General features: G+C 41.2%; 1 protein-coding gene across 1 annotated transcript in view; it reads right to left on the minus strand.

Annotated features, from left to right (window-relative positions):
- eed (embryonic ectoderm development) overlaps positions 1–17,869 on the minus strand; it is a 52,377-nt gene extending 34,508 nt beyond the window's left edge. The window contains exons 1-3 of the mRNA XM_060826604.1: positions 17,777–17,869; positions 8,502–8,654; positions 4,225–4,317 (exon numbers count right to left, since the gene is read on the minus strand). Of these exons, the coding sequence (XP_060682587.1) occupies positions 4,225–4,317; positions 8,502–8,654; positions 17,777–17,869 (339 nt within the window). The remainder of the gene's footprint in view (positions 1–4,224; positions 4,318–8,501; positions 8,655–17,776) is intronic.
- Positions 17,870–26,965: the final 9,096 nt, after the last annotated feature.

Here is a 26,965-nt window from a genome sequence, read left to right on the forward strand (position 1 = left end):
AGAAATGCTAAGTATCTACCCGGTTTGTCGCCATATTCATATAATCTTTGTTTCGCAAATAATATTTCCCTTTTAGCCGTTTGAGTAAGCGCGGTGTTTAAAGCTGTCCTAAGAGCTGTAATCCTCTGCAATTTTGTGATAGAAGGTCTATCAGCGTATGCTGTTTCGGCTGCTTTTAGGCGAGCTTCGAGCAGACGCTGTTGCTCTCCCTTCATTTTCCTCTGGGTCGCTGAATAGGAGATGATCAAACCTCGTGCATAAGCTTTGATGGTCTCCCACATCATTGACGGATTGCTAGCCGTACCAGTATTAATTTCTAAAAAAGTTTTAAGTACTTGGGAGAAGTACTTTAAAAATTTGCTATCTTTTATCAAGAAGGGGTCCATACACCAATGCCGAGCGGATGTCCCGTTGTTCTTTACCTTAGTTTCCATGTATACAGCGGCATGGTCAGAGATTGCTATAGTACCTATTTTACAGGTTGCTATAGAATTTAGAAAAATCGATGGGGCAAAAAACATATCAATTCTTGTGTGACATTTATGTGGATTAGAGTAGAAAGAAAAATCTCTACCCTGTGGATGGAGACATCTCCATACATCTACCAATCCTAATTCTTTATTCAGGTCCACCAGTTGTCTAGATCTGGGAGATACTCCAGCGGCACTCTTGGGAATCCTGTCTATTTCCGGATCCATAATACAATTAAAGTCTCCCCCTATAATTGTATGACGGGCACCAAAGGCCATCAGTTTTGAAAAAGCTTCCGTTATGAATTTAAAGGGGTGTGCCGGGGGGCAGTACACATTTAAGATCCCATATTCCTCTCCATTTATGAGGGCTTTAATCAAAATATATCGTCCAGATTCGTCTTTTATCTGATTTAGAATTTTCAAAGGGAAGTTCTTCCGGACAAGGATAACGACTCCCCTGCTTTTTGAATTAAAAGGAGGAAAAAAAGGCCTGATCAAATCCGCCCTGTCGTAATTTTAAGTGTTCTTTATCCGACAGGTGTCTCTCCTGTAGGAGAGCTATATCAACTCTCTCCTTCTTAAGATTTGATAATATTTTCTTCCTTTTAACTGGCGAATTACTCCCCCTGACATTCCAGGTGCACCACTTAACCGACTGTTCAGCCATAATCATCTGGACAGATCCGAGACCCCTCAGGAGGGGAAACCCTATCTAGAACATCCCGAGCATGGAGCATACAAGATTTACAAAAGTAAAGACTCTCTGATACACTCAAAACAATATAACAAAAAACTCTTTCTAAGTATAAAAGATATAAAACATTCCGAATTGGAGATTTTCTCCCTTGTTCCCAGGGAGCGTCACTTCCTCTCCCACAGTCCATCTTACCCTCTTCCAACCAGTGCCCCACCCTTGACCCAGGTGTTCCTCAATAAAATGAGGAGAATTCAAATATAATATAAAGCTAGAGTTAACAGTGAACATCCCATCCCCACCCACATCTAAATATATTTGGGAATACCATATATAACTATAAGATTTCAATCTCAACATGTAATACTTAAATATAATACCACAAAATAACAGGGGAAAGAAAAACAACCCCGCTCCTAAAAACAGAAGTAAAATAGAATAAGGTAACCACCTCTCCCCATCAACATTAACCAAACGCCCCAACATATATATATATACATACACACATAGGGGGAAAGATAAGAAAAGATGAAGGGATGTAAACCAAAATAATGGGAAAGGCAGACCAGCGTCCACAATCTCTTACAGTTTATTTAAGAGAGTCCAAGAATTCCTTAGCCTTCTCCGGTGATCCGAAGTTATATATGGATCCTTCGTGGCTAAGGCGTAGCGTCGCTGGATATCGTAAGGAGTACTGAATATTTAAGTCCCTTAAACGCTTCTTCGCCTCATCGAATGCCTTCCTCTTTCAGACCAAAGCTGGGGAGAAGTCCTGGAACAGCATGATCCTGGATCCTTTGTGGGTCATAGCTTGGGGATCTTTTCCCAGATTTCTTGAGGCTTCCAGGAGCATCTGCCTCTCCCTATAGCTCTGCAGCTGGAACAGGACCGGGCGTGGGCGCTGGGTTGAGCCGGGCCCACGTACTGCGACCCGGTAGGCCCATTCTACCCTTACCTGGCCTGATCCATTATGCAGATTTAAAAGTTGTGGCAGCCAATGCTCTAAGAATGCTGTCAGCTGACCTCCCTCTTCCTGCTCGGGCAGGCCCAACAACCGAATATTTTTTCTACGACATCGATTTTCGAGGTCATCAATGTGGTTTTCTAGGTTCTGGACTCGATTCTCGAGAAAACGGATGTGGTCGGCTGCCGATTTTATCGCAGTCTCTGAGGCTGCGGCCTTCGACTCCACCTCTCTGACTCGGCACTCCAGTTCCTGAATGTCTCTGCCCTGCTTCTGCAGCTCGGCTGATAGTGCTTCTCTACTCTGCCGAGACTCATCGATAAAAGCATCAATCTTCGCCTCCCACCTGGCAAACATCTCCTCAAAGCTCATCTTCATTGGTAAATCTCCTGAAGTAGCTGAAGACACCTTTGTTGCAGCTGAGGAGGGACAGGGTGGGGGAGGGGTCCCTGCTTTCTTAGAGCCGCCTGTTCCCTTCCCTTTACTCATTTTCCAGCTAGTATTAGACTATTTAAATGTACTAATAGGTAACTATTTAAGGTTAACAACTATTATAAATGGTTTAGTGAGTGTGGTGGGGGTGGATAGCCCACTTTGCCCAAGTTTTGGGTAGAGCACTGTGGACTCAGTCTTGCTGGGTCGCCACCATCTTGGATCCCCGAATAACTATCCTTATTCCATTATCTACTTTGTCTTCAGGCCAACTAACAATCTACTCTGCCCCTTGTTCCCTGACTCCACATTCTTTGGCCTTGTTTATTAGTCTTGGTTATCAGTCTATTTTAGGGGAGCTTTACTAAATTATTTTTAAAATCCAGATAATTACATCTACTGCATTATCATTGTCTATTGTCACCTTCTGAAAAGAAAACCAATAAAGGCAAGTTGAAATTTTCTTTAGACATCCATGTTGACTACGCATTGCATTTCTCATTTCGAAAGCAAGTTTTGAGAAAATTTGTAGCTCAGGTTGATGTTCTCGATGAAGATTTGCTCACTGAGCTTGAAGGTTCACTTTCAGATGTTTCGTCACCATACTAAGTAACGTCTTCAGTGAGCCTCCAGATGAAGCACTGGTGGTATAGCCCACTTTCTATTTATATGTTTGGGTTTCTTTGAGTCGGCGATGTCATTTCCTTTTGTGATGTCATTTCCTGTTCTTTCTCTCAGGGGGTGGCAAATGGGATCCAAGTCAATGTGTTTGTTGATTGACTTCCAGTTGGAATGCCATGCTTCTCGAAATTCTTCTATGTCTCTGTTTGGCTTGTCCTAGGATGGATGTGTTGTCCCAGTCGAAGGTGTCCTGCCTCATCTGTATGTAAGGATACTCATGAGAGTGGATCTTTTTTTGTGGCAAGTTGATGTTCATGTATCCTGGTGGCCAGTTTTCTGCCTGTTTGTCCAATGTAGTGTTTGTTATACTCCTTGCACGGGATTTTGTAAATGACATTAGTTTTGATTGTTGTCTGTATAGGGTCTTTCAAGTTCATTAGCTGTTGTTTTAGTATGTTGATGGGTCTATGGGCTAGCATCATGCCAAAGATGTAGTCTGGCTGTCATTTCAGAGATGTCTTTGATGTACTTGAGAATGGCTAAGGTTTCTGGATTTGTTTTTGTCTGCTTCTTTGAGTTTGTTGCTGAGAAATTAGCTGACTTTATTCATTGGGTACCCATTCTTTTTGAATACACTTTATAGGTGATTTTCCCCCCATTTACCACATCCTGAGAAAAAGAACAGGAAATGACATCACCATAGAAAATGGCGTCACCACAGGAAATGATATCACCAAACCAAGGAAACGCAAACATATAAATAGAAAGCAGGCTACACCACCAGTACTTCATCTGGAGACTGACTGAAGATGTTACCTAGTATGGTGACAAAAGGTCTGAAATTGAACCTTCCAGCTCTGCAAGCAAACCTATATCATTTCTATATGTTCTTCTATACTCGCCTCATCATTGCCCCAGCATCTCTTGGCAAATGCAAACTGCACTCAGTTATATGCATCTGTCAGGAAGGATAAGATCCAAGTTTACATTGATCCTTTGAAAAGTGAAAACCTTTTTGTTACTTGCACATTGAAACTGACCCGATTGCTACCGACTGTGGCAAATACCAAAGGATCGCCTTCCTTGCTATGCCAGTTAAATTGCACTCCAAAAAGTGGTTGACCATGGTCCTCCTACAAAAAACAACACAAAATGTCATTTTTCCTTGTACCAAGGTTAATTCTGGAGAATCGCAAATATAAGACTCTACTCAAGAAGCCATTTTTTGAACATCTTTCTAAATTATCAGCATATAACTTGGAGCAACAAGGCATCTCTCAACATAATTTAGTCACTCGACTTGAGGTATTACCTGCATAAAATAATTTCTGAACATATCTACTTTACTAGTGTTGGACAAGTTCAAATAATTGTATTTAAGCAAGGATTTCAAAATTGATTTCCAGTTTCTGGCCAACTATAAGCCCTATCTTAGGTTACCAAAGTAAAATAAGATCAAGTGATTATGCGAACAGATCATAACCTTATGGATACATTAAACTTCAAAGTGTAACGTGTTTTAAAAAAAGACATACAAGCCAAATGATATGAGGATGTAAATTTAGCAGGTATCCAAAACTCCATGAGAATGACACTGAGCCCCGAGAGGTAGCATAGAATGTCACATCCAAAAATGTCAACCGCTTTTCAGACAGAAAAGGGAAAGATGTTATTCAAAAACTGATTAGTGATCTTATGAGTTGTACCCCAGAATGCAGACAGTCATAGTTATATAGCACAGAAACAGACCTTTCAGTCCAATTTGTCAGCGCCAACCAGTTATCCCAATCTGACCTAGTCCCATTTGCCAACAGGAAGAAGCATGTTTGTGTTTTACCCTTCCAATGAATACACAAGAAAGTGGATTAAAAACAAATTGCAATCCCTGGTCTCTATATACTAGCTAATGGTCAAGATTTCTCTGAGCTGAAGTGTGCAGTGAGGAGGAACAGCTTAGAACTTGCACCAGATATGCCTGTGTACGTGGATAAAAAGAAATAAAGTCCTCTGATGATTGCTAAAAACGAGTCAAGTCAGCAACACTACTTTTGCACAATCCGAGAGGCACCTCTCAACTTATTGCCATACCAAAGAATCTCCAAAGAACAAGTCAATTGGCAAAGTCAGTATCATTGGAAGTACCCAGTTTAATGGATGCAACACTTCACATTTATTCGTAACAGACAAACTAAAAGCACTTTTAAAAAGAAACTCTTTAGATTCTAATGTGGTGTATTTATTAGTTAATATGCAACGCATTATTTAACTCAAATGTCTGATTAAACTGGCTCCTTTCAAAACCTATCTAAAAAAACTTGGGTTGGGAAAAGATGTCCACGATGGAAGTGATCTTTTCTAACCCAATCGAGGAAGGGACTGAGAGAAGAGGCAGTTCATCACTCCTCAACCAGGAGCACAATCATTTGGAGGTATCCCACCTAGAATCATAAATTGGGGATACTTTGCTCAGGACTGGCCATACCAAGATACCATTTTCCAACACTTGCACTCTTTGGTCAGCCGATATCCAACAGAAGACTTTAAAATTTCATTCTGCTAACAAGATTAAAATCCTTTTCAAAATTTAAATGCCACCTTTGACATTTTACAAAGATGTCCAATAGCTGGCGTGTTGGAAGAACATTGCCAAGTTCTGAGACAAAGATTAATTTCCTTAATGTGTGAAATGGTAATAACTAATTATTACTGGACAGACAGCAAGGCTGCCATGTAAGTAACACCAAATCTCAAAAGCACATTAAATTTTTGAGACTGGGACTTAGTGCTGCATAAGCATATTTTTAAAAATTTTGAGGTATGACTTCTTCAGGAAATTTCCTGAACAAGGCTTTTCAATCTTGAAGTGACGTGAGAATGATAACAGGAAAATTCAGGAAAACCTAGAATTACACAAAATCTTACTGTAGAGCAGTAGGCTATTTAACCCGATGTAGTCCATGTAATGTCTATGTTGCACATCAACCGCCTCCTACCTTATTACATCTAATCACATTAGAATAATCTTCTTTTTCTAATGTATTTTTATAACGTCCCTTGAATGCAACTATATTATTTGTCCCAAACACTTCCGCATGGTAGCATTCTTACCCCTCACAGAAAAAGGAATATTCCCTAACTTTTACACTAGATTAAGTAGTGACTGTATGGCTCCTCATATTGGCACCCAGAAGTGCAAGAAGAAAAAAAAATTAACAAAGTAACAAGGATTCAACAGATATGAGTGAAGCATTTGCAACAATCTTCACCCAGAAAGCACAGACAGTGTAAAGGCTATGAGTCCTGACAACACTCTGGTAAAAACACTGAAGATGTGCCCCAGAAATTGCCAAACTGTTAGTCAAGATGTTCCAGTACAGCTACGACACTGGCAAGGATCCAGCCATGTGGAATATGGTTATAGTAGAACCTGTACACAAAAAGCAAGTCAAGTCCAACACGCTAATTGTTGTTCTCTCAATCATCAGTAAAGCAACAAGAGTCTTCAAAAATACTATCAAGCAGCAGTTGTTTAATGATAAACTGCACAATGACACTCATTTTGGGTTTCACCTCGGCTACTGAGTTCTTTTCCTCATTACAGCATGAGTTCAAACAGGGTCAAAAGAGCTGAACATCAGAAATGAGGTCAGAATGACTGTCCTTGACATCAAAGCCATATTTGGCCGAGTGTATTGTCAAGGATCCCTGCCAAAATTACAGTCAAACAGAATCAAGGACAAAACTCTTCATGGAGGAGAAAGTGAGAATTGCAGATGCTGCAGATCAGAGTCAAGAATGTGGTGCTGGAAATGCACAGCCGGTCAAGTAGCAGCAGCATCGATGTTTCGGGCATATGCCCTTCATCAAGAATAAAGAAGAGAAAACTCTTCATGCCTAACACAAAGAAGATGGTTTAGATTGTTGGAAGTCAGCCACCTCAATTTCCAGCCATCACTGCAGGAGTTCCTCAGGGTAATGCCCCAAACTCAGCTGCTTTCAGCTGACCTTCCGTCATTAAAACCTCCAACCCGGGGTCATTCTCTGATGACGACACAATGTTCAGTACCATTCATGACCTCTCAGATATGAGAGCAGTCCACATCCATATGCAACAAGATCGGAACAACATATATGATTGTGCTGACAAGCAGCATGAAAATTTCTTGCCACACAATAGTCAGAATATGATCATCTCCAATAACAGGGAATCTAACCATCACCTCTTGATAACTGATAAAATTATCATCACTGAATCTTCCCACTATCAACATCCTGGAGGTCTACCATTGACCAGGAACAAATATTGAGCCTTCAAGAGCAGTTCAGAGTTTAGGAATCCTGCAGAGTAACTTACCTCCTAACTCCCCAGATCCTGTGTTCCATCTACAAGGCACAAATCAAGCATTTAATAGGACATACTCCACATTCCTGAATGGTTCCAATAAAACTTAAAAAACCCTAACACTATCCAGGACAAAGTTGCCTGTTTGACTGGTGAATCCACAAACATTCACTCCCTTCAACACTGATGTACACAGTGGCACTATGTACCCTCTACAAGATGTACCACAGAAATTTACCAAGAGTCCTAAAGACTGTACTTTCCAAACATGCAACCACTATCAACCAGAAGGACGCCAGCAGATATACAGGAACACCACAACCTGCAAGTTCCTCTCCAAGTCACTCACCATCCAACTTAAAAATGCAGCATAATTTCTTCAGTATTGCTCAGTCAAAATCCTAGCATTCCCTTTCTAAAATAATGTGAGTGTACCCTCACTAAGTGAACTGCAGTGGTTCAAAAATGCAGATCACCACTACTTGCATGAGGGCAGCTAGGATTAGACAATAAACGTTGGCCTCATTGGTTAAGGCCTGTCTCATGAACAACGTTAAAAAATTTTGAATATAGCAGAACAAATGCATTGCACAGCTAAAATATTTGTAAATGGAAGCATCAGTATAAAAGCAAGGGAAGGAAAAGATACTGTACCAGTGGGAAGAGTCAGGGTGAGATACATGAAGAGAACTACTGAGGACAACAGAAAAGATAGAGGTGAGAGCATTGTTGAGTAAACATGCAGCTGCAGAAATGTAGCTGTGAATAAAAGAACTAAAAGTTTGGCAGTTGGACTTTTGAAATTGCGGATTCAATTGTAATGTTGAATAAAAATTGCATAAGAATTTAAATAAAAAACTCAAGTTTCAAGGAAATGAGACAAATTGCATTGCTTTAATGGGCAGGCCAAATGGCATTCTTCTGTGCTGTATAATTTTAGTTGACAGTCATTAATGAATTCTTCCAGTCACAAACCTTAAGACTGTTGACACATTTAAAAGTATATTTGCACTTCTTGGACTTCCATTTGCCCTTCCCCCAGCTCTTCCTTCCAGGAACATTTGGTGTGTTTGTAGGGGTATCTGGTCTCTCAGTGTTTGTACCACTCTCTATACTGGCAGCATCATCCTGCAAAGAAACATAAAAATGCAGCAAGCTAAATAAAAAAGATGGATAAACAGTTCAAACTTCTCTCTCTTTCATTGCTCTGAACAATACACAATAGCATGGGACAAGGGTCAAAAACCATTATTATTCCCATAGAATGTGTGATAGTTTTAGGTCTTCCTCAACTGATCAAATTGACAAGCAATGGTAATTTAAGAAAAATTGCACTGAATTTAAAAAGCAACATTTCTATTAGTTATGGTCAAATCAGCGGCAGAATAGTTCTGCTATAGCTCCATTGTTCGGCTTAGTCTCAACATGAAACACCAGATGTGTAAAATGCCAATCAAAATAAAACCTGTCAAACATACATCAGGAACTGATTAGTTTGACAACTTATCCACTTACAAATAATAACCAATAATACATGAATATTTAATTTATTTTAAACCTTATTTGTTGTGGTTCTGTTCGCCGAGCAGGGAATTTGTGTTGCAGACATTTCGTCCCCTGTCTAGGTGACATCCTCAGTGCTTGGGAGCCTCCTGTGAAGCGTTTCTGTGACGTTTCCTCCAGCATTTATAGCGATTTGTACCTGCTGCTTCCGTTGTCAGTATATTGGGTCCAGGTCGATGTGCTTATTGATTGAATCTGTGGATGAATGCCATGCCTCGAGGGATTCCCTGGCTGTTCTCTGTTTGGCTTGTCCTATACTAGTAGTGTTGTCCCAGTCAAACTCATGCTGCTTGTCATCTGCGTGTGTGGCTACTAAGGATAGCTGGTCGTGTCGTTTCGTGGCTAATTGGTGTTCATGGATGCGGATTGGATGCCGTCATTTCCGCCTACAGCGCATCACCCACCGTCATTTCCGCCACCTCCAAACGGACCTCACCACCAGGGGTATATTTCCCTCCCCTCCCCGATCAGCGTTCCGAAAAGACCACTCCCTCCGTGACTCCCTCATCAGGTCCACACCCCCCACCAACCCAACCTCCACTCCCGGCACCTTCCTCTGCAAATGCAAGAAATGCAAAACTTGTGCCCACACCTCCTCCCTTACTTCTCTCCAAGGCCCCAAGGGATCCTTCCATATCCGCCACAAATTCACCTGCACCTCCACACACATCATCTATTGCATCCGCTGCACCCGATGTGGCCTCCTCAAAATTGGGGAGACAGGCCGCCTACTTGCGGAACGTTTCAGAGAACACATCTGGGACACCCGGACCAACCAATCCAACCACCCCGTGGCTCAACACTTCAACTCCCCCTCCCACTCCTCCAAGGACATGCAGGTCCTTGGACTTCTCCATCGCCAGACCATAACAACACGATGGTTGGAGGAAGAGTGCCTCATCTTCCACCTGGGAACCCTCCAACCACAAGGAATGAACTCAGATTACTCCAGTTTCCTCATTTCCCCTCCCCCCACCTTGTCTCAGTCGAATCCCTCAAACTCAGCACCGCCTTCCTAACCTGCAATCTTCTTCCTGACCTCTCCGCCCCCACCCCACTCCAGCCTATCACCCTCAACTTGACCTCCTTCCACCTATCACATCTCCATCGCCCCTCCCCTAAGTCCCTCCTCCCTACTTTTTATCTTAGCCTGCTGGACACACTTTCCTCATTCCTGATAAAGGGCTTATGCCCGAAACGTCGAATTTCCTGTTCCTTGGATGCTGCCTGACCTGCTGCACTTTTCCAGCAATACATTTTCAGCTCTGATACTCCAGCATCTGCAGACCTCACTTTCTCCTCAGAGAACAGCCTGGGAATTCCTAGAGACATGGCACTCATCCACAGATTCAATCAATAAGCACATCGATCTGGACCCAATATACCGACCACTGCAACGGACAGCTGGAACTGACAACCGGAAGCGACAGGTACAAATCACTATAAATGCCAGAGGAAACATCACAGAAATGCTTCACAGGAGGCTCCCAAGCACTGAGGATGTCACCTAGACAGGGGACAAAACGTCTGCAACACAAATTCCCAGCTCGGCGAACAGAACCACAACAACGAGCACCTGACCTACAAGTCTTCTCCCAAACTTTAAACCTTATTTCACTTCCACATTACTTCAATTTCCCACAGGTAGAAGCACATCAGATCCATAATGTTTCATAGCTTAACACCAAATTCTTGTTGGCAAATTTGGGTTTGAAAGCTGCTTAAATGGAAACAATATATAATACAAAAAATCAACTCAGTATGCTAAACAAAGTCAAGAAACACAATGAAGCATCAAGTCACATCTTATCACATGAACAACAGGAAGCTCCAGAGAAGCACCAAAGAGACCGCACCCTGAATGAAACACAGCAAAATGAGTGCATATTTCTAGGGATTTGGAGCACCATGGGAATGCTGTGCAGAGGACAAGAGGTACTTTCTTTTTGGTTTCTCGTTTGTAAGGCTATACAGCTTGAACTAAGCAAAGAGGACAAGTTGAGGCTTAGGATCGGTGCTAATCACTTCAGATTCAACTGAGCAAAGGGTTTTGTTTTGGGTGGGGAAGAGCGGTGCCCTAGTTTAACAGCTGCAGCTTCAGCTGATTGGTGAAGCAAATCAAACATGAACAGCACAAGAAAATAGTATAGTGATTAATTGATGATTTCAAAAATAGTACTTGCCTGGAAAAAAATCAGAGATCATAGGTAGGCTTCTAAATGAAAGCTTTGTGTAAACGTTCACCACAGAGGGACAATGTGGGTATAAAAAAATCAGGAAGCAGGACATAATTTAAAAAATTAGTATAGACAGAGAGGAGGTTCTGAGTGGTCCGATGAATTAAAAGTAAGTAAGTCTCCAAGGTTGGATTAAATCTATCCAGGCTACAGAACGAGGGAAAGGAGGAAATAGCAGAGACCCTGGCAATAATTTCCAATCCCTCTTTGGTCACAGATGAGGTGCAACATAACTGGAGGAAACCAATATGGGACTGTTATTGAACAAGGGAGCAAGGATAAACCAGGAAACTACAGTTCAGTCAATATAACCTCTGTGGTGGCAAAACTATTAGAAACATTTCTGAGGTACAGAATTGATCTGCATTTGGAGAAGCAGCGATTAATCAAGAACAGTCAGCATGGTTTTGCTAAGGGATGTCATTTCTGACCAATATGATCGAATTTTTTGAAGAGGTGACCAGGTGTGTCGATGAAGGCAATGCATTTGACATAATCTACTTGGACTTCAACAAGACTTTTGATAAGGTCCTGCATTGAACACTGATAGTGAAGGAAATTTTGCAAGGGGCAGGAAGCAGAGGCTGAAGGGTTTTTATGTAGATGGAAACCTCTGTCAAGTGGGGTTCCGCGTTTTTATGTAGATGGAAACCTCTGTCAAGTGGGGTGCCACAGCAATCAGTGTTGGAGCCCTTGCTGTCTGTGGTATATAGAAGCTTTAGACTTGAACATAGGAGGCTTGACCATTAAATTTGTAGATGGTATAAAATCTGGTAAATTGTAAAGAGGTTAGGTTTAGATAACAGGATATAGGCAGACTGGTCAGATGGGCTGATCAGTGGCAAGTGGAATTCAATCCAGATTCGTGAGATGTGACACACTTAGGTAGGACAAGCAAAGTAAGGGAACATACAGGTAAGAACCTGGGAAGCATCACTGATTAGAGGGACCTTGGTGTGCACTTCCACCTCAAGGTTGATAAAGGGGAGAAGGTATTATATGGGATACTTGCCTTTACTTTCTCCAACTAGCCTTTACTTGTCAAGGCAATAATTAAGAACAGGGACATTATGCCGGAATTCCATTGGTTGGTTAGGCCACAGCTAGAGTGTTGTGTGCAGTTCTAGAATTCACATGACAGGAAGGATGTGATTACACTGAAGAAGGTGCGGAGGAGTTACCAGAACGTTGCCTGGAATGGACAGTTTTAGTTTATGAAGAGAGATTGGATAGATTGAGGTTGCTTTCTGTGCAATGGAGGATACACGAGATTGTGGTGTAAAATTATGAGGGGCATAGGCAGAAAGAAACTTTTCTCCTTGTTGGAGAGATCAATCAACGAGGACACAGATTTAGTTAAGAGGCAAGAGGTGTAGAGGAAGTGCGAGGAAAAATGTTTTCACCCAGAGGATGGTGGAAATCTGGAAACCACAGTCTGTCAGGGTGGCAGAGGGAGAAACTCTCATAACATTTAACAACTATTTAGATGTGCATTTGCAATATCATTGCATATAAAACTATATGCCAAATGCTGTAAGTGGGATTAGAACAGTTAGGTGGTTGCTTTTGATCAAAACAGACTTGATAGACCAAAAGGCTTTTTGTGTGCTGTAGACCTCTACAACTCTAGGACAACAAGGTTCATAAGTAAACTAAGTAAATATGCAAACAATGAAAATCAGAAGCAAAGGAATCATAAAGATGTAACCTGAGTTGCATACAACTCATATCATGAACTGAAGAGTTTATCACAGATGCAGGAGCAAAATGAAGGATCAAAATTGTGAAACCTTCTGAAGCCACAATATTTTTAATCCCAAGGGCCCCATGCTGCATTGCATATTTGCTAATGTTAAAGCAGTATAGGTCATTCTGCTGTAACACATGTTTCATTAATGCAAATTCACTGCATTGCGACTGACAAATTGGGCACACTGTTTCTAAAGCGCAATTTTTCGATAATGCGGGGTTGCAGAAGAACACAACCACTGTAATAGGAACCTGTGAAGTCCGTAAAGAGCACAGGTGTCATTCAATGCAACACCATATAACTCAAATCAACTCAGCACCTAAAGAAAAACACACAAACCATAGGCAAGTTATGCATACACTGCAACTAATGATAGTTTTAAGTGCTTTACAAATTTGAACGTGATTATTATCCTAACTGATCCAGTTTCTCAAAATTTGTCAATCCTGCCATCCAAGGAATCAAGCTGGTAAACATTTGTCATTCTCCCTCTATAGATAGATCTTCCATCAAGTAACGAGACCAAAACTGTATGCAATACTCCAGCAGTAAAGCCACCAAACCCATGCACAATTGCAGCAAAACATCCCTGCTCCTGGAACTGAATCCTCTCATGTCATTTGCCATCTTCACTGTCTGCTGCGCCTGCAAGTTCACATTCAACAGCTGGTGTACAAGTACATGCGGATCTTCCAGTATATTACGCGCCTTTCCCAATCTATCACCATTCAGGTAATACTCTGCCTTCCTGGTTTTGCTACCAAAGTGGATAAACTCACATTTATCCACAAGATCCTGCATCTGCCCACTCTCTCAACTTGGCTGAATCACACCGAAGCATCACTGCATTCTCACAGATCATCCTCTCATCCAAATCTGTATTGTCTGCAAATTTGGAGATACTACATTTAGCGAGTTTTGAGGACAATTGTAGCTCAGGTTGAGGTTCTGGATGTAAGTTTGTTAGCTGAGCTGGAAGGTTAGTTTTTAGACGTTGACTACATTTACTTCCCTCAGTTTTCAGATACTATATTTACTTCCCTCATCCAAATTATTAATATGTATTGTGAATAATTGGGGTTGTAGCATCTGAGGTACAATAGTCACTGTGTGGCATTTTGAAATAGACATCTAGTCCTATTCATTTCCTGTTTGCCAACCAGATGTCTATCCACATCAGTACACTGCTCCCAGTCCCATGTGCTTTAATTTTATACGCTAGTATCTTACAGGTGGCACAGTAGCTCAGTGGTTAGCACTGCTGCCTCAGTGCAGGGACCTGAGTTTAATTCCAGCCTTGAGCAACTGTCTAGGTGGGGTTTACACATTCTGCCCATGCCTGTGTGGGTTTCTGCCAAATGCTCCCGTTTCCACCCCCACCCCAAAGACATGGAAGTTAGGTGGATTGGCAATGCTAAATTGCCCCATAGTATCTAGGATTTGCAAGCTAACTGGATTGGCCATGGTACGGGGATAGAGTGAGGGTTTAGGTAGGATGGTGTTCGGAAGCTGCGTGCAGATTCAATGGGCCAAAAGGCCTCTTTCCATACTGCAAAAATTCTATTGAAAGCCTTCTGAAAGTCCAAGTAAATCACAAAACACTGCCTCCCCTTTTTCAACTTTACTCGTCACTTCCTCATATAGTTCCTGTAGATTTGTCAAGCACAATTTCCCTTTTTAATTCCATGCTGACTGTCAGATCTTTTCATTGTTTCCTAAATGCAGCTACATCATTTATAATGGACTGTATTGGCATTCCCCAACAAACAAAGTCTGTCTGACAAATCTATAATTTCTCATTTTCCTTCTAACTCTTTCTTTTAAAAATAGTGAAGCTACGTTAGCTACTTTCTAATCCATAGGAACGGATCCAGAGTCTATGGAATTCTGAAAGACAAGAGGTTGGCTAATGTGGTGCCACTGTTTTAAAAAGGTGGTAAGGTCAAGCCAGAGAAGTATAGACCAATAAACCTGATGTCGGTGTTGGGGCGGTGGGATGTGCAAGTTGTTGGAAGGAATCCTGAGGGACTCAACGTGGCTTTGTGTGTGGGAAATCATGTCTCACTAACTTGATTAAGTTTTTTGAAGTAACAAAGAGAATTGACGAGGGTAGAAATGATTCATATGGACTTCAGTAAGGTGTTCAACAAGGTTCCCCATGGGAGACTGGTTAGCAAGGTTAGATCATATGGATTACAGGGAGAACTAGCCATTTGAATATAGAACCGGCTCAAAGGTAAAAGAGGGTGGTGGTGGAGATTTGATTTTCAGACTGGAGGCCTGTGACCAGTGGAGTGCCATTAGGATCGATGCTGGGTCCAATACTTTTTTGGGGAGAAAGTGAGGTCTGCAGATGCTGGAAGTCAGAGCTGAAAATGTGTTGCTGGAAAAGCACAGCAGGTCAGGCAGCATCCAAGGAACAGGAAATTTGACGTTTCCGGCATAAACCCTTCATCAGGATTTTTTTTGGCATTTATATAAATGATTTGAACGTGAGCGTAGGAGGTGTAGTTCATAAGTTTGCAGATGACACCAAAATTGGAGGCGTAGTGGACAGCGAAGAAGGTTGAAAATGTGTTGCTGGAAAAGCTGGAAAGTAGCTAATGTTGCTTCACTATTTTTAAAAGAAAGAGTTAGAAGGAAATCTTCAGGATTCCTGAAGAAGGCTCATGCCCGAAACGTCAATTCTCCTGCTCCTTGGATACTGCCTGACCTGCTGCGCTTTTCTAGCAATACATTTTCAGCTCTGATCTCAAGCATCGGCAGTCCTCACTTTGTCCCAGCGAAGAAGGTTACCTCAAATTACAACAGATCTTGGTCAGATGGGTCAATGGGCTAAGAAATGGCAGATGGAGTTTAATTTAGACAAATGCGAGGTGCTGCATTTGGGAAAGCAAATCTTAGCAGGGCTTATACACTTAATGGTAAGGTCCTAGGTAGTGTTGCTGAACAAAGAGGCCTTGGAGTGCAGGTCATAGCTCCTTGAAAGTAGAGTCACAGGTAGATAGGATAGTGAAGGTGGCATTTGGTATACTTTCCTTTATTGGTCAGAGTATTGAGTACAGGAGTTGGGAGGTCATGTTGCGGCTGCACAGGACATTGGTTAGGCGACTGTTGGAATATTGCGTGCAGTTCTGGTCTCCTTCCAATCGGAAAGATGCTGTAAAACTTGAAAGGGTTCAGAAAAGATTTACAAGGATGTTGCCAGGGTTAGAGGATTTGTGCTATAAGGAGAGGTTGAACAGCCTGGGACAGCTTTCCCTGAAGTGTCAGAGGCTGAGGGGTGACCGTACAGAAATGTATAAAATCATGAGGAGCATGGATAGGATGAATAGGCAAAGTCTCTTCCCTGGGGTGGGGAAAGTCCAGATGTAGACAGCATAGATTTAGGGTGAGAGGGGAAAGATATAAAAGAGACCTAAAGGGCAACTTTTTTCATGTAGAGGGTGGTATAGGAAGGGTCTGGAGGGATATGGGCCAAGTGCTAGCAGGTGGAACGAGATTGAGTTGAGATATCTGATCAGCATGAACAAGTGGACCGAAGGTTCTGTTTCCGTACTATACATCTTTATGACCCTATAACTCTAGGATGTTGATTATTGGGACCTGGGATTTAACAACCTTTAATCTCTGCAATATGCCCAATACCTATTAGTACTGATTTCCTTCAATTAGTCCCTCTCACTAGGCCCTGTTTTCCACATTTTTGGGATATTACTTGTACTTTTTGTAAAGATATAAGCAAATTAAGTGTTTAATTGATCCACCATCTCTTGGTTCCTCCTTATAACCTCAGGCCTGAGCTCACCTCCATGCTCTCAATTAAACCCTTAGGTTTCACTTAAAATAAAAATAATTCTTCAGGCCTTTCTGCTTTGGACCTCTGCTCCATTATCTTTACAAATTATAAACCCAAAATCAACACTTCACAAGCTATAAGTGATAATCATCCAACCAGCTGCTTCCACTTGCCTCCATGTCATTTTTAACACACTTCCCAGACAGCATCATGCAGTATTGCTGTAGGACACTCACAGCATGAGAGTTAGCGTCAGTAATATTATCACTCTCCTAGTCCCACTTTAGCTCCAGTGAAAAATCACATTGCAATAACTAAATTCATCAATTTTCCACAGCTCAGCACACTTCCAATTTAACATCATGAAAAAAATCACCCAGATTATGGGCTATCTAGCCACGTCAAAACAAACGTATGCAGCAGTTAAACCCAAGTTCAACAAGTTGGACCAAGCTAATTCTTGTCATAGTAGCTTGCAGAAACATGATCACAGCTGATAGGGCACCTCCAGAAGCCACAACATGACACCAGTAATCAGAATGCAAGATTGTACATAAAAATTACTGCGCTGTACTGAACATGATACTCAGAGACTTATCTAATAATGGTTATTTCTAAGTTATTAGAATGGCGAAGCGATGCCCAGTCCAGCTGCAGAGCCTATTGTGACTCCGGGTTTAACCCCCTCCCCCGATATCACCCATCGCCAACACCAGACTGAGCCCGATATCGGCTGAAAGCCAGCGCCGTGGCTCCGAGCAAAGATTGCCGCTTCTCCACGTTCTTCCCGCCGCATCGGAGACTGCTCCGCATCCCGACCAACGGGGAGCTTACAATAAAACGGTCACACGGAAAAGGGGGGATATACTACTGCAGCTACCTTTCCATTAACTATACTCACGTTTTCATCCCCAGATACATCCGGATTGCTATTCTCGTCGCTCAATTTCTGTCTCTTACTCGGCATGTCCCCTCGCGCCGTACTTTCCGACATGATCCGCAAAAACGAGGCAAAGTCGCAAAGTCACATGCGCGCGCTGCCGACTGTCGCAAAAAGAACCAATCTGATGACGTGAAAGTGGTATATTGTGTTGTTTGGTTTTTGATGTCGTCTGGATCTTTTGGACATGTAATGTTATCTCTATTTGTCGAAGTTCTGCTAGCAGTCAAAAGTCCAAGTGATGCTGTCTTGTGCTTTGGCCTCTTGGTTTGTCAGTCGAAATATGTGCAATCTGGTTTGACTTATGCACTCACCAGGACTCAACGTTTTCATGTTTAGTGGACTCGCTTCACGATATCCCAAAACCTAATTACCATTTACAAGATACAAATCAGGAATGTGATGAAATACACTCAACTTGGATGAGTATGCAGGACAAATCAACCAACAAACAAAAGATTCAGGTATAAAGGAGTGCTATGTATGCTGGCCCACATTATGCACAATTCTCCACCATGCATCTTTTGCTACTAATTGGATTTGTCACTGAAATATTTTGAAACATTAATAGATGAACTTGGAATATTTTGGAGTGTCAACTTTGAAGGAAATATTTCTTGTATCTCGTACCAACCTTTCGTTATATTCTGAAACAGAATGCTTTGTGATGTTGGATTGTGTTAGTATGGAAGTTTCATGACAGCTCCCAAGAAATCTAACATTCTTTAGGATAAAAGTGCTATGTCACACTATGTCACCTGGCTTGAGGATAGTCAAATAACCTCTAAAGCATTCACATAATATTCCATTTTACTACCCATTCGATAAAGACACAGTACAAGTTCAGTTGTTGTGAGTTCATTGTCACTGTGCAGCGATATTTAATGTTGAAATGGAAGCACACACAATTAAAGATGGACACGTAATAGAGTGCAGAAAGCTTTTAGAAGTGTTATAGACCAGGCCAGACCCCTCAAAACATTTCAAGAAGGTAGCCCAGACCCTAACTTTGCTAGTTGTTATAAGTAGGTGTATAGCAGATATTCCAGGAGAGATGTCGCTGATCAAACCACTTAGTTTTAAATAGAACAGAATTTATTTACAAGATTATCGAATGAAACACAAACAAAGAAGATCAGAATACAGAATAACAACTTATCTGAAAACCCAACAGATTGTCCCAACTTAATGCTGCTATTCCTAATATTTGCAACAATCCACATAAACACCCCTTGGCACAAAAGGAAATGTGAAACACAGGGTCTTACAGGAGAGAAGTCAGAGAGAGAGATTATCAGCTTGGACCTGCTTCTTTGAGTCCAGCAGTTTCTAAATACTACTGCTAAAACCCAAACCAAACCAGAGGAAAAACTGAGATGGGTGAACTGGCTACTTCCCTTGCATTGTTCAAGTATTTTTTTTCCCCAAAACACTTGAAAGCCTGTTGCCTGAAGCAGTATCTGTTAGCTATGGTCAAACTGGCCCTAAAATCCTTCAACTTAGACTTTTCAGAGTCTGTGTCTTTTATGACCTCTCTGAAAAAAAACAAGGATAACATAATCTTAAAGGAGCAGCTTTGTCACGCCTCTCCCATTAAAAAGATGAACCAACAATATCCAAAGATGGCTTCATTTTAAAATCCTTAATCTTAAACTGTTAATACTCCACAAAACACATACAGACTACATTGACTATAAACATGCAAACAAGCACAACTACATACTGTTTCAGTTTGTTGTAATCCTGCCACCGAACGCTTTTGTTTCTCATTCAAGCCTCGGCAATGTGTCAGCAATCATGTCTTCCCATCCTGCTATATGCACAATTTTCAAATTGAACTGCTGTAACAGCAAGCTCAATCTAAATAGTCTGACATTTTTGTCCTCAAATTTCTCCACAAACTTCAATGGGTTATGATCAGTGTATATAATTGTCTCAGATACATTACTGGTAACATAAATGTTGTAACGCCAACACCAAGCTCAAAGTCTCCTTCTCAACCATCAAATATTTCTGCTGATGAATGTTTAGGTTCCTGGAGAAATACCCTGTATGTCTTTCTGTCTTCTTGCCATCTTCTTGCAAGAACACAGCACCAACACCCACATCATTTGCATCGATAGCAATCTTGAATGGCTTTGCGTAATTAGGTGTGGCTAATGCTGGGGCAGTGGTTAACACAACTTTCAGACTGTCAAATACCTTCTGACAATCTGCTGTCCACTAAAACTTCTTGCCAACCTTTAACAATTCAGTGAGTGGAGCAGCCACACTGCTAACATTTGGTGTTTTTGATAACATCTGCTCAATCCCAGGAATTGTAGTACTGCACTTTTTGTTGATGGCTCCCCAATTACCTTTGTTTTTGCATCCCATGGAGCCATTTGTTCATGTCCAATAACATGACCCAGGAATGTGACTCAGGCTTTGGCAAATTCACTTTTAGCCAGATTTATCACCAAGCTTGCCTTCTAAGTTGATCAAACAAGTCTGATAAACGTTGCAAATATTCCTTCCATGTGTGACTAAAAACCACCAGGTCATCTATGTATACAACACAATTCAGCAATGACCTCATTGGTTAGTCTCTGAAATGTGTCTGGCACATTTTTCATACCAAATGGCAGGACTTTAAATTGATACAGTCCAGTCAGCATTATGAAAGCTGAAATTACCTCACTCTTTCCGAAAACGTGTCTACCAGTATCCTCTGAAAAAGACCAACTTTGAAATATAAGTTGATTGTCCCACCTTTTCAACACAGTCTTCCAAATGTGGAATTGGATATGCATAAGTCTTTATAATCGCAATGATTTTGCGATAGTCCATAGATAACCTTTGGGTACCATCTGGGTTTGGCAGTCACTGTAACTCACTTCAATTATGTTGTCTTGAAGCATGCGTTCAAATTCCTTTTTTAGCTGTGCCAACTTTAAAGGGTTATGCCTCGAAGAATGTTACTTAATTGGAGCAGCATCTCCTATATCTATATCATGCATGATTAGATTACTTACAGTGTGGAAACAGGCCCTTTGGCCCAACAAGTCCAAAGTGCCAAAGCGCAACCCACCCCCAAAGCCATTCCCCTACGTTTACCCCTTCACCTAACACTACGGGCAATTTAGCATGGCCACTTCACCTAATCTGCACATTTTCTTTGGAGTGTCGAAGGAAACCGGAGCACCTGGAGGAAACCCCTGCAGACACAGGCAAACTGCACAGAGAGTCGCCTGAGGCAGGAATTGAACCCGGGTCTCTGGCACAGTGAAGCAGCAGTACTAACCACTGTGCCACTATGCTGCCCACACATTTGATGGTTGAGAAGGAGACTTTGAGCTTGGTGTTGGCATTACAACATTTCAATGTTTATGTTACCAGTAACGTATCTGAGACAATTATATACACTAATCATAACCCATTGAAGTTTGTGGAGAAGTTAGATCAGTACTGCCCAGCGTATTTCCACATATTTCCCCATGTGATAGTAATAACTCTTGCAGGTCATTTTTGATTCTCCTCTGGAAGGTAACTCAATATTTTTTTTCTAATTTTTCACAACTTCCGCATTGTCCAATTTAATTTGAGGCATGTCCAATTCAGAATCCTCTGAACTTGGTTTTTCCCTCTGTGTTGTAACCAATAACACATTCTGCTCTTGCTTTCCTTCCCTGTTAAAATACCTTTTGAGTATATTCATGTGACACAGTCTGTGAGATTTCTTTCTGTCTGGAGTCCTTATTATGTATATCACTTCACTTAATATCCTTTTGACTTGATAAGGTTCACTAAACCTTGCTTTTAAAGATTGACCTATCACTGGAAGTACACTAACACCTTATCCCCAATAGCAAAATTGCAATTTTTTTATTCCTTGTCTGCTGCCTGTTTCATTATATGCTGTGATACTTTTAAATGCTGTCTAGCCGACTCCCCCGCTCTATTTAATCATTCCCAAAAAATTAACATATAGTCCAAATATGCGGTCTCTGAATTCCAACTTACCAATTTCTCCTTAATCAATTTTAGCAGTCCTCTCACTTCATGCCCAAAATCTAATTCTAATGGAATGAATTTGGTTGATTCATTTGGTGCATCTTTGATGGCAAAAAGTACAAATGGAATTTCCTTATCCCAATCATCTGGATAGTCTTGACTATAAGCCCTCAACATAATCTTTAATGTCTGATGCCACCTTTCTAGCACTCCCTGCAACTCTGGATGGTACATAGTAGATTTGCATTGTTTTATACCTAAGCTATCCATAACTCCCTTGAATAATTTTGATGTGAAGTTTGACCCTTGATCTGATGCTATCTCCATCAAGTAATTTTGAGTAATTAGAGTCATAGAGATGTACAGCATGGAAACAGACCCTTCAGTCCAACCCGTCCATGCCGCCCAGATATCCCAACCCAATTTAGTCCCAACTGCCAGCACCCAACCCATATCCCTCCAAACCCTTCCTATTCATATACCCATCCAAATGCCTCTTAAATGTTGCAATTGTTCCAGCCTCCACCACATCCTCTGGCAGCTCATTCATACACGTACCACCCTCTGCGTGAAAAAGTTGCCCCTTAGGTCTCTTTTATATCTTTCCCCTCTCCCCTAAATCTATGCTGTCTACATCTGGACTTTCCCCACCCCAGGGAAGAGACTTTGTCTATTTATCCTATCCATGCCCCACATGATTTTATATACTTTTGTACGGTCACCCCTCAGCCTCTGACGCTCTAGGGAAAGCTGCCCCAGGCTGTTCAGCCTCTCCCTGTAGCTCAGATCCTCCAATCCTGGCAACATCCTTGTAAATCTTTTCTGAACCCTTTCAAGTTTCACAACATCTTTCTGATAGGAAGGAGACCAGAATTGCACGCAATATTCCAACAATGGCCTAACCAATGTACTATACAGCCGCAACATGACCTCCTGACTCCTGTACTCAATACTCTGACCAATAAAGGAAAGAATACCAAACGCCTTCTTCACTATCCTATATACCTGCGACTCCACTTTCAAGGAGCTATGAACCTGCATTCCAAGATCTCTTTGTTCAGCAACACTCCCTAGGACCTTACCATTAAGTGTATAAGTCCTGCTAAGATTTGCTTTCCCAAAATGCAGCACCTCGCATTTATCTGAATTAAACTCCATCTGCCATTTCTCAGCCCTTTGGCCCATCTGGTCCAGATCCTGTTGTAATCTGAGGTAACCCTCTTCGCTGCCCACTACTCCAATTTTGGTGTTATCTGCAAACTTACTAACTGTAACTCTTATGCTCAGATCCAAATCATTTATGTAAATGGCAAAAAGTAAAAGGCCCAGCACCGATCCTTGTAGCACTCCACTGGTCACAGGCCTCCAGTCTGAAAAACAACCCTCCATCACCACTCTCTGTCTTCTAACTTTGAGCCAGTTCTGTATCCAAGTGGCTAGTTCTCCCTGTATTCCATGAGATCTAACCTTGCTAATTAATCTTCCATGGGGAACCTTGCCGAATGCCTTCCTCAACAATCCTTTTAGCTGTGATTTGCATAATGGACCAGTCTTTGGAAATCTCGTCAACACATCCATTATTGTTAACAAATATGATTACCACGTTTTGTTTTAAGTAGGGGTCCTATGCAATTATTTAAGATTCTTCAATGCATAAATAGGTATTAAAGGTGCGAGGTTTATTACTGCCTGTGGTTTTCCAATTGCCAGACATGTCACACATCCCTGAGCAGTCCAGGCCAGGAAAAATGTTTTTGTATTTTAGCTTGAGTTTTTCTTACTCTTAAATGACCCCCTACTTGTAGCTCATGTGCCACTCGCAACATCTCCTTTCTACAACCCACTGACAATACGACTTGATGATTTCATCTGCCTGAGTCTGGTCTCCATGTTCTCATTAAGACATCATTTTTAAGGTAATAACATTCAGGGATACATTCAGGTTCTTTTCTGTGCATGCCTTTTGATACAATTGCTTTAAACTTTCATCTTTCCATTGTAACTCAGTTAATTTATCTGAGTTAAAAGATGTCTGCTGTGTCATCTATCTGCTCCTGATTTGTGTCAACCATTTGATGAAACAGGATCTCTGCTAATTCCACTTCAACTTTCAGTGGACCAACTGGTGACTTTGTGACCTTGTTACCACACAGTCAGGAAAAAATTCCAAAATATGTGTCCTTCATTGGCTCAGTTGCATGCGTTTCCACTGGCATTTCAAACACAGTAGGCAGCACTCTTAGTGTGAATCAGCTATATCATTAGCAAGGACGAATTGTATTCCTGGAGCTGAGAGTTTGTCCAGTATTCCTGTTACAAAACAAGGTAAACCCGTCTGCTTAATTTAAACCAGCAACACAGAAAAGATTTATCCCATGCTTCTCCTGTTTTCCTACATCTGGCTTCCCAGTGCTTTTCCTAACTTTCACCAATACTTGATTTCATGTGGCCTACTTTATTGTAGTGAAAACATCAGAGCTTTTTAATTTTTCTGTTTCCTTCAAAGGTTTCCTTTTTACCCTGTGGTATGTTATCCTTATGACCTTAACAAAGATCTACCTTTCCCTTTCCATGCGAGGATTTCTCTTTTCCACAATTTCTATCTCTCACAGTTTGGAAGCCAAACTTTGACTTATGGACCAACTCATAATCATCAGCCACTTCAGCTGCTAATCTTGCCATTCTAACTCTTTGCTCTTCCACATGAGTTCTCACTCCTTCAGGAAATGATTTTTTGAACTCCTCCAAAACAGTTGTCTCTCTCAGAGCATCATAGGTTTGATCTATTTTTAATGCCCTTATCCACATATCAAAATTACTTTGTTTGAGCCTTTCAATCTCAATGTAGGTTTGACCCAGGGTCCCTTATTAGATTCTCGGCTTCTGGCAAAAGCTCACAAGCACTTAAGATGGCTTTCTTCATATGCCTCACATACCTCCTTTGGTAGTGATGCAAATACCTCACAAGCTCTACCTACAAGTTTTGTTTGGTTCAACAAAACCTACATGGTCACTGACCACTTGATATTTTTGGCCATCTTTTGAAATGAGATGAAAAATGCTTCCACATCCTTCTCATCAAATTTAAGCAATGCTTGAATATATTTAAACAGTTTCTCACCAGTCCTTTGGCTACCATGGGTTTGCTCATCCTCACTCTTTTCTTCACTAAGCTTACCTTCAGCCTTCATCGCCATCCTTTTAAGCTGACGTTCCTGTCTAAGTGCCAATTTCTAAAGTTCAAACTCCCTCTCTTTCTTCCTTTCCTCTCTTTTCTTTTCTCTCTCTTCTCTCTCTCTTTCTCTCTCTGTTTCTTTTTCTCTTTCCTCTGCTTTTAAGCGTAATTCCTTGTCTTTTGCCTATAACTCAAACAACTGTTGAATTTTCAATTGCATTTTAGCTATCTACAAAGATTCTGATGGCTTTTCTAGAAAGCTTAAATGCTGAGCTATTGCTGTAATTATCACTCCTTTCCTCACGGAAGGAGGCAGCTCTAGCTCCAACTTGTCTCCTAATTCCAGCAGCTTGGCCTTAATCACCTTTTGCAAAACTCCCAAGGTCACTTCATCCATCCCCAGAAAACTCGTGGTGATTGAAAGAGCCACTATTATCCCAAGCATTGTTAAATCAACTGAACTCAACACCCAGAACAAAAGACGCTAACAAAAGACCTACCACTTGCTACCTTTGAGTCCACCAACCCTAATCCCAGATTGGAGCGATAGAACAAAGCCTGCAAAGAGCCCCCACTCTGTTATGGACTAGGCCAGACCCTTCAAAACATTTCAAGAAGGTAGCCCAGACCCTAACTTTGCTCGTTGATTTTAAGCAGATGTATAGCAGACATTCTAGGAGAGATGTTGCTGGTCAAACCACTTAGTTTTTTAAAAAACAGAATTTATTTACAAGATTACCAAATGAAACACAACAAAAGAGAATAGAATACGGAATAACTTCACCTAACTGCAAATCCAAAAGATTATCCTAACTTAATAATGCTGTTCACAATATTTGCAATAATCCCCACAAACACCCCTTGGCACAAAAGTAAAAATCAGACAGGGGGTCTTACAGAAGAGAGATCAGAGAGAGAATACCAGCCTGGACTTGCCTCTTTGGGTCTGGCAGTTTCCAAATACTACTGCTAAAAATCAAACCAAACTAGAGAAAAGCTGAGCTGGGTGGACTGGCCACTCCTCTTTCATTGTACAAGTGTTTTTTTCCAAAAATCTGAAAGCCTGTTGCCTGAGGCAGTTTAGGTTAGTTTTAATGAAAATGGCCCTAAAACCCTTCAACATAGACTTTCTGGAGTCTGTGTTTTTTATAACCGCTCTTTAAAAAAAGCCATGGACAGTATAACTTGTTGAAGGAGCAGCTTTGTCATAAAAGTGACCAAGAAACAACAGTCACAGCTCCAAAATATAATGGCTGCAAATTCTTCTCTCCCAGTGCTAGTCAAAATGAAAGGCAATGAAGCAGAACTGGCAATTTTTACAACACTTTGATCACATTAGGGAAGTGAAGTGACAATCACATTTTTCTTTTATTTTTCTCATCTTTTAGTTTGGAACTATTACTTGAAGTTAAAAATTCAACTTGAACAACAGCTTGTTTTAAAAGAGAAGAGAATAAAGACATATGTTTTCTGCTGGGAACTGTCCCAGAAAGACAATGCAACTTAACTACTACTAAAGTCACTGCAGACTAATCAACGCAGAGCTGTTACTATGTTTAAAGAGGGCAGCTGGTTGGATGGTGAATTGGCCAATCACGAGAGAGCCTGTTCTGACTGGGATTTGGCAGGAGACAATATGATTTTTGGTACTTTGGAAATGAAGCTGCTTGGTTTTTCTCTCTCCCTGGTTCTTCTCTCATGTCTGTCGATTTATCTAATTGTTAAAGGTTCTGAGAAAATAATTCCAGTCCATAAAAATTAAGTAAATATTTCTAGAAGTTGCTGAAACTGCATTAACCGGTGACTTTTGAATTTAAGCAAAATCTACATTTCTACTTGGCTGAATAACATTGCACAAAAATTTCCTGAAAACCTTGTATCATTGGAAACTGTTTAGTAAACTGGAAAATGACAAATTTTTTATTTTCTGTTTTAATTTATCTTTTACCTGCTTCCGTCTGACTGTACGCGAACAGGGTTTA

The sequence above is a fragment of the Hemiscyllium ocellatum genome, chromosome 6 (assembly GCF_020745735.1).
Source record: "Hemiscyllium ocellatum isolate sHemOce1 chromosome 6, sHemOce1.pat.X.cur, whole genome shotgun sequence".
Taxonomy (NCBI): Eukaryota; Metazoa; Chordata; class Chondrichthyes; order Orectolobiformes; family Hemiscylliidae; genus Hemiscyllium; species Hemiscyllium ocellatum.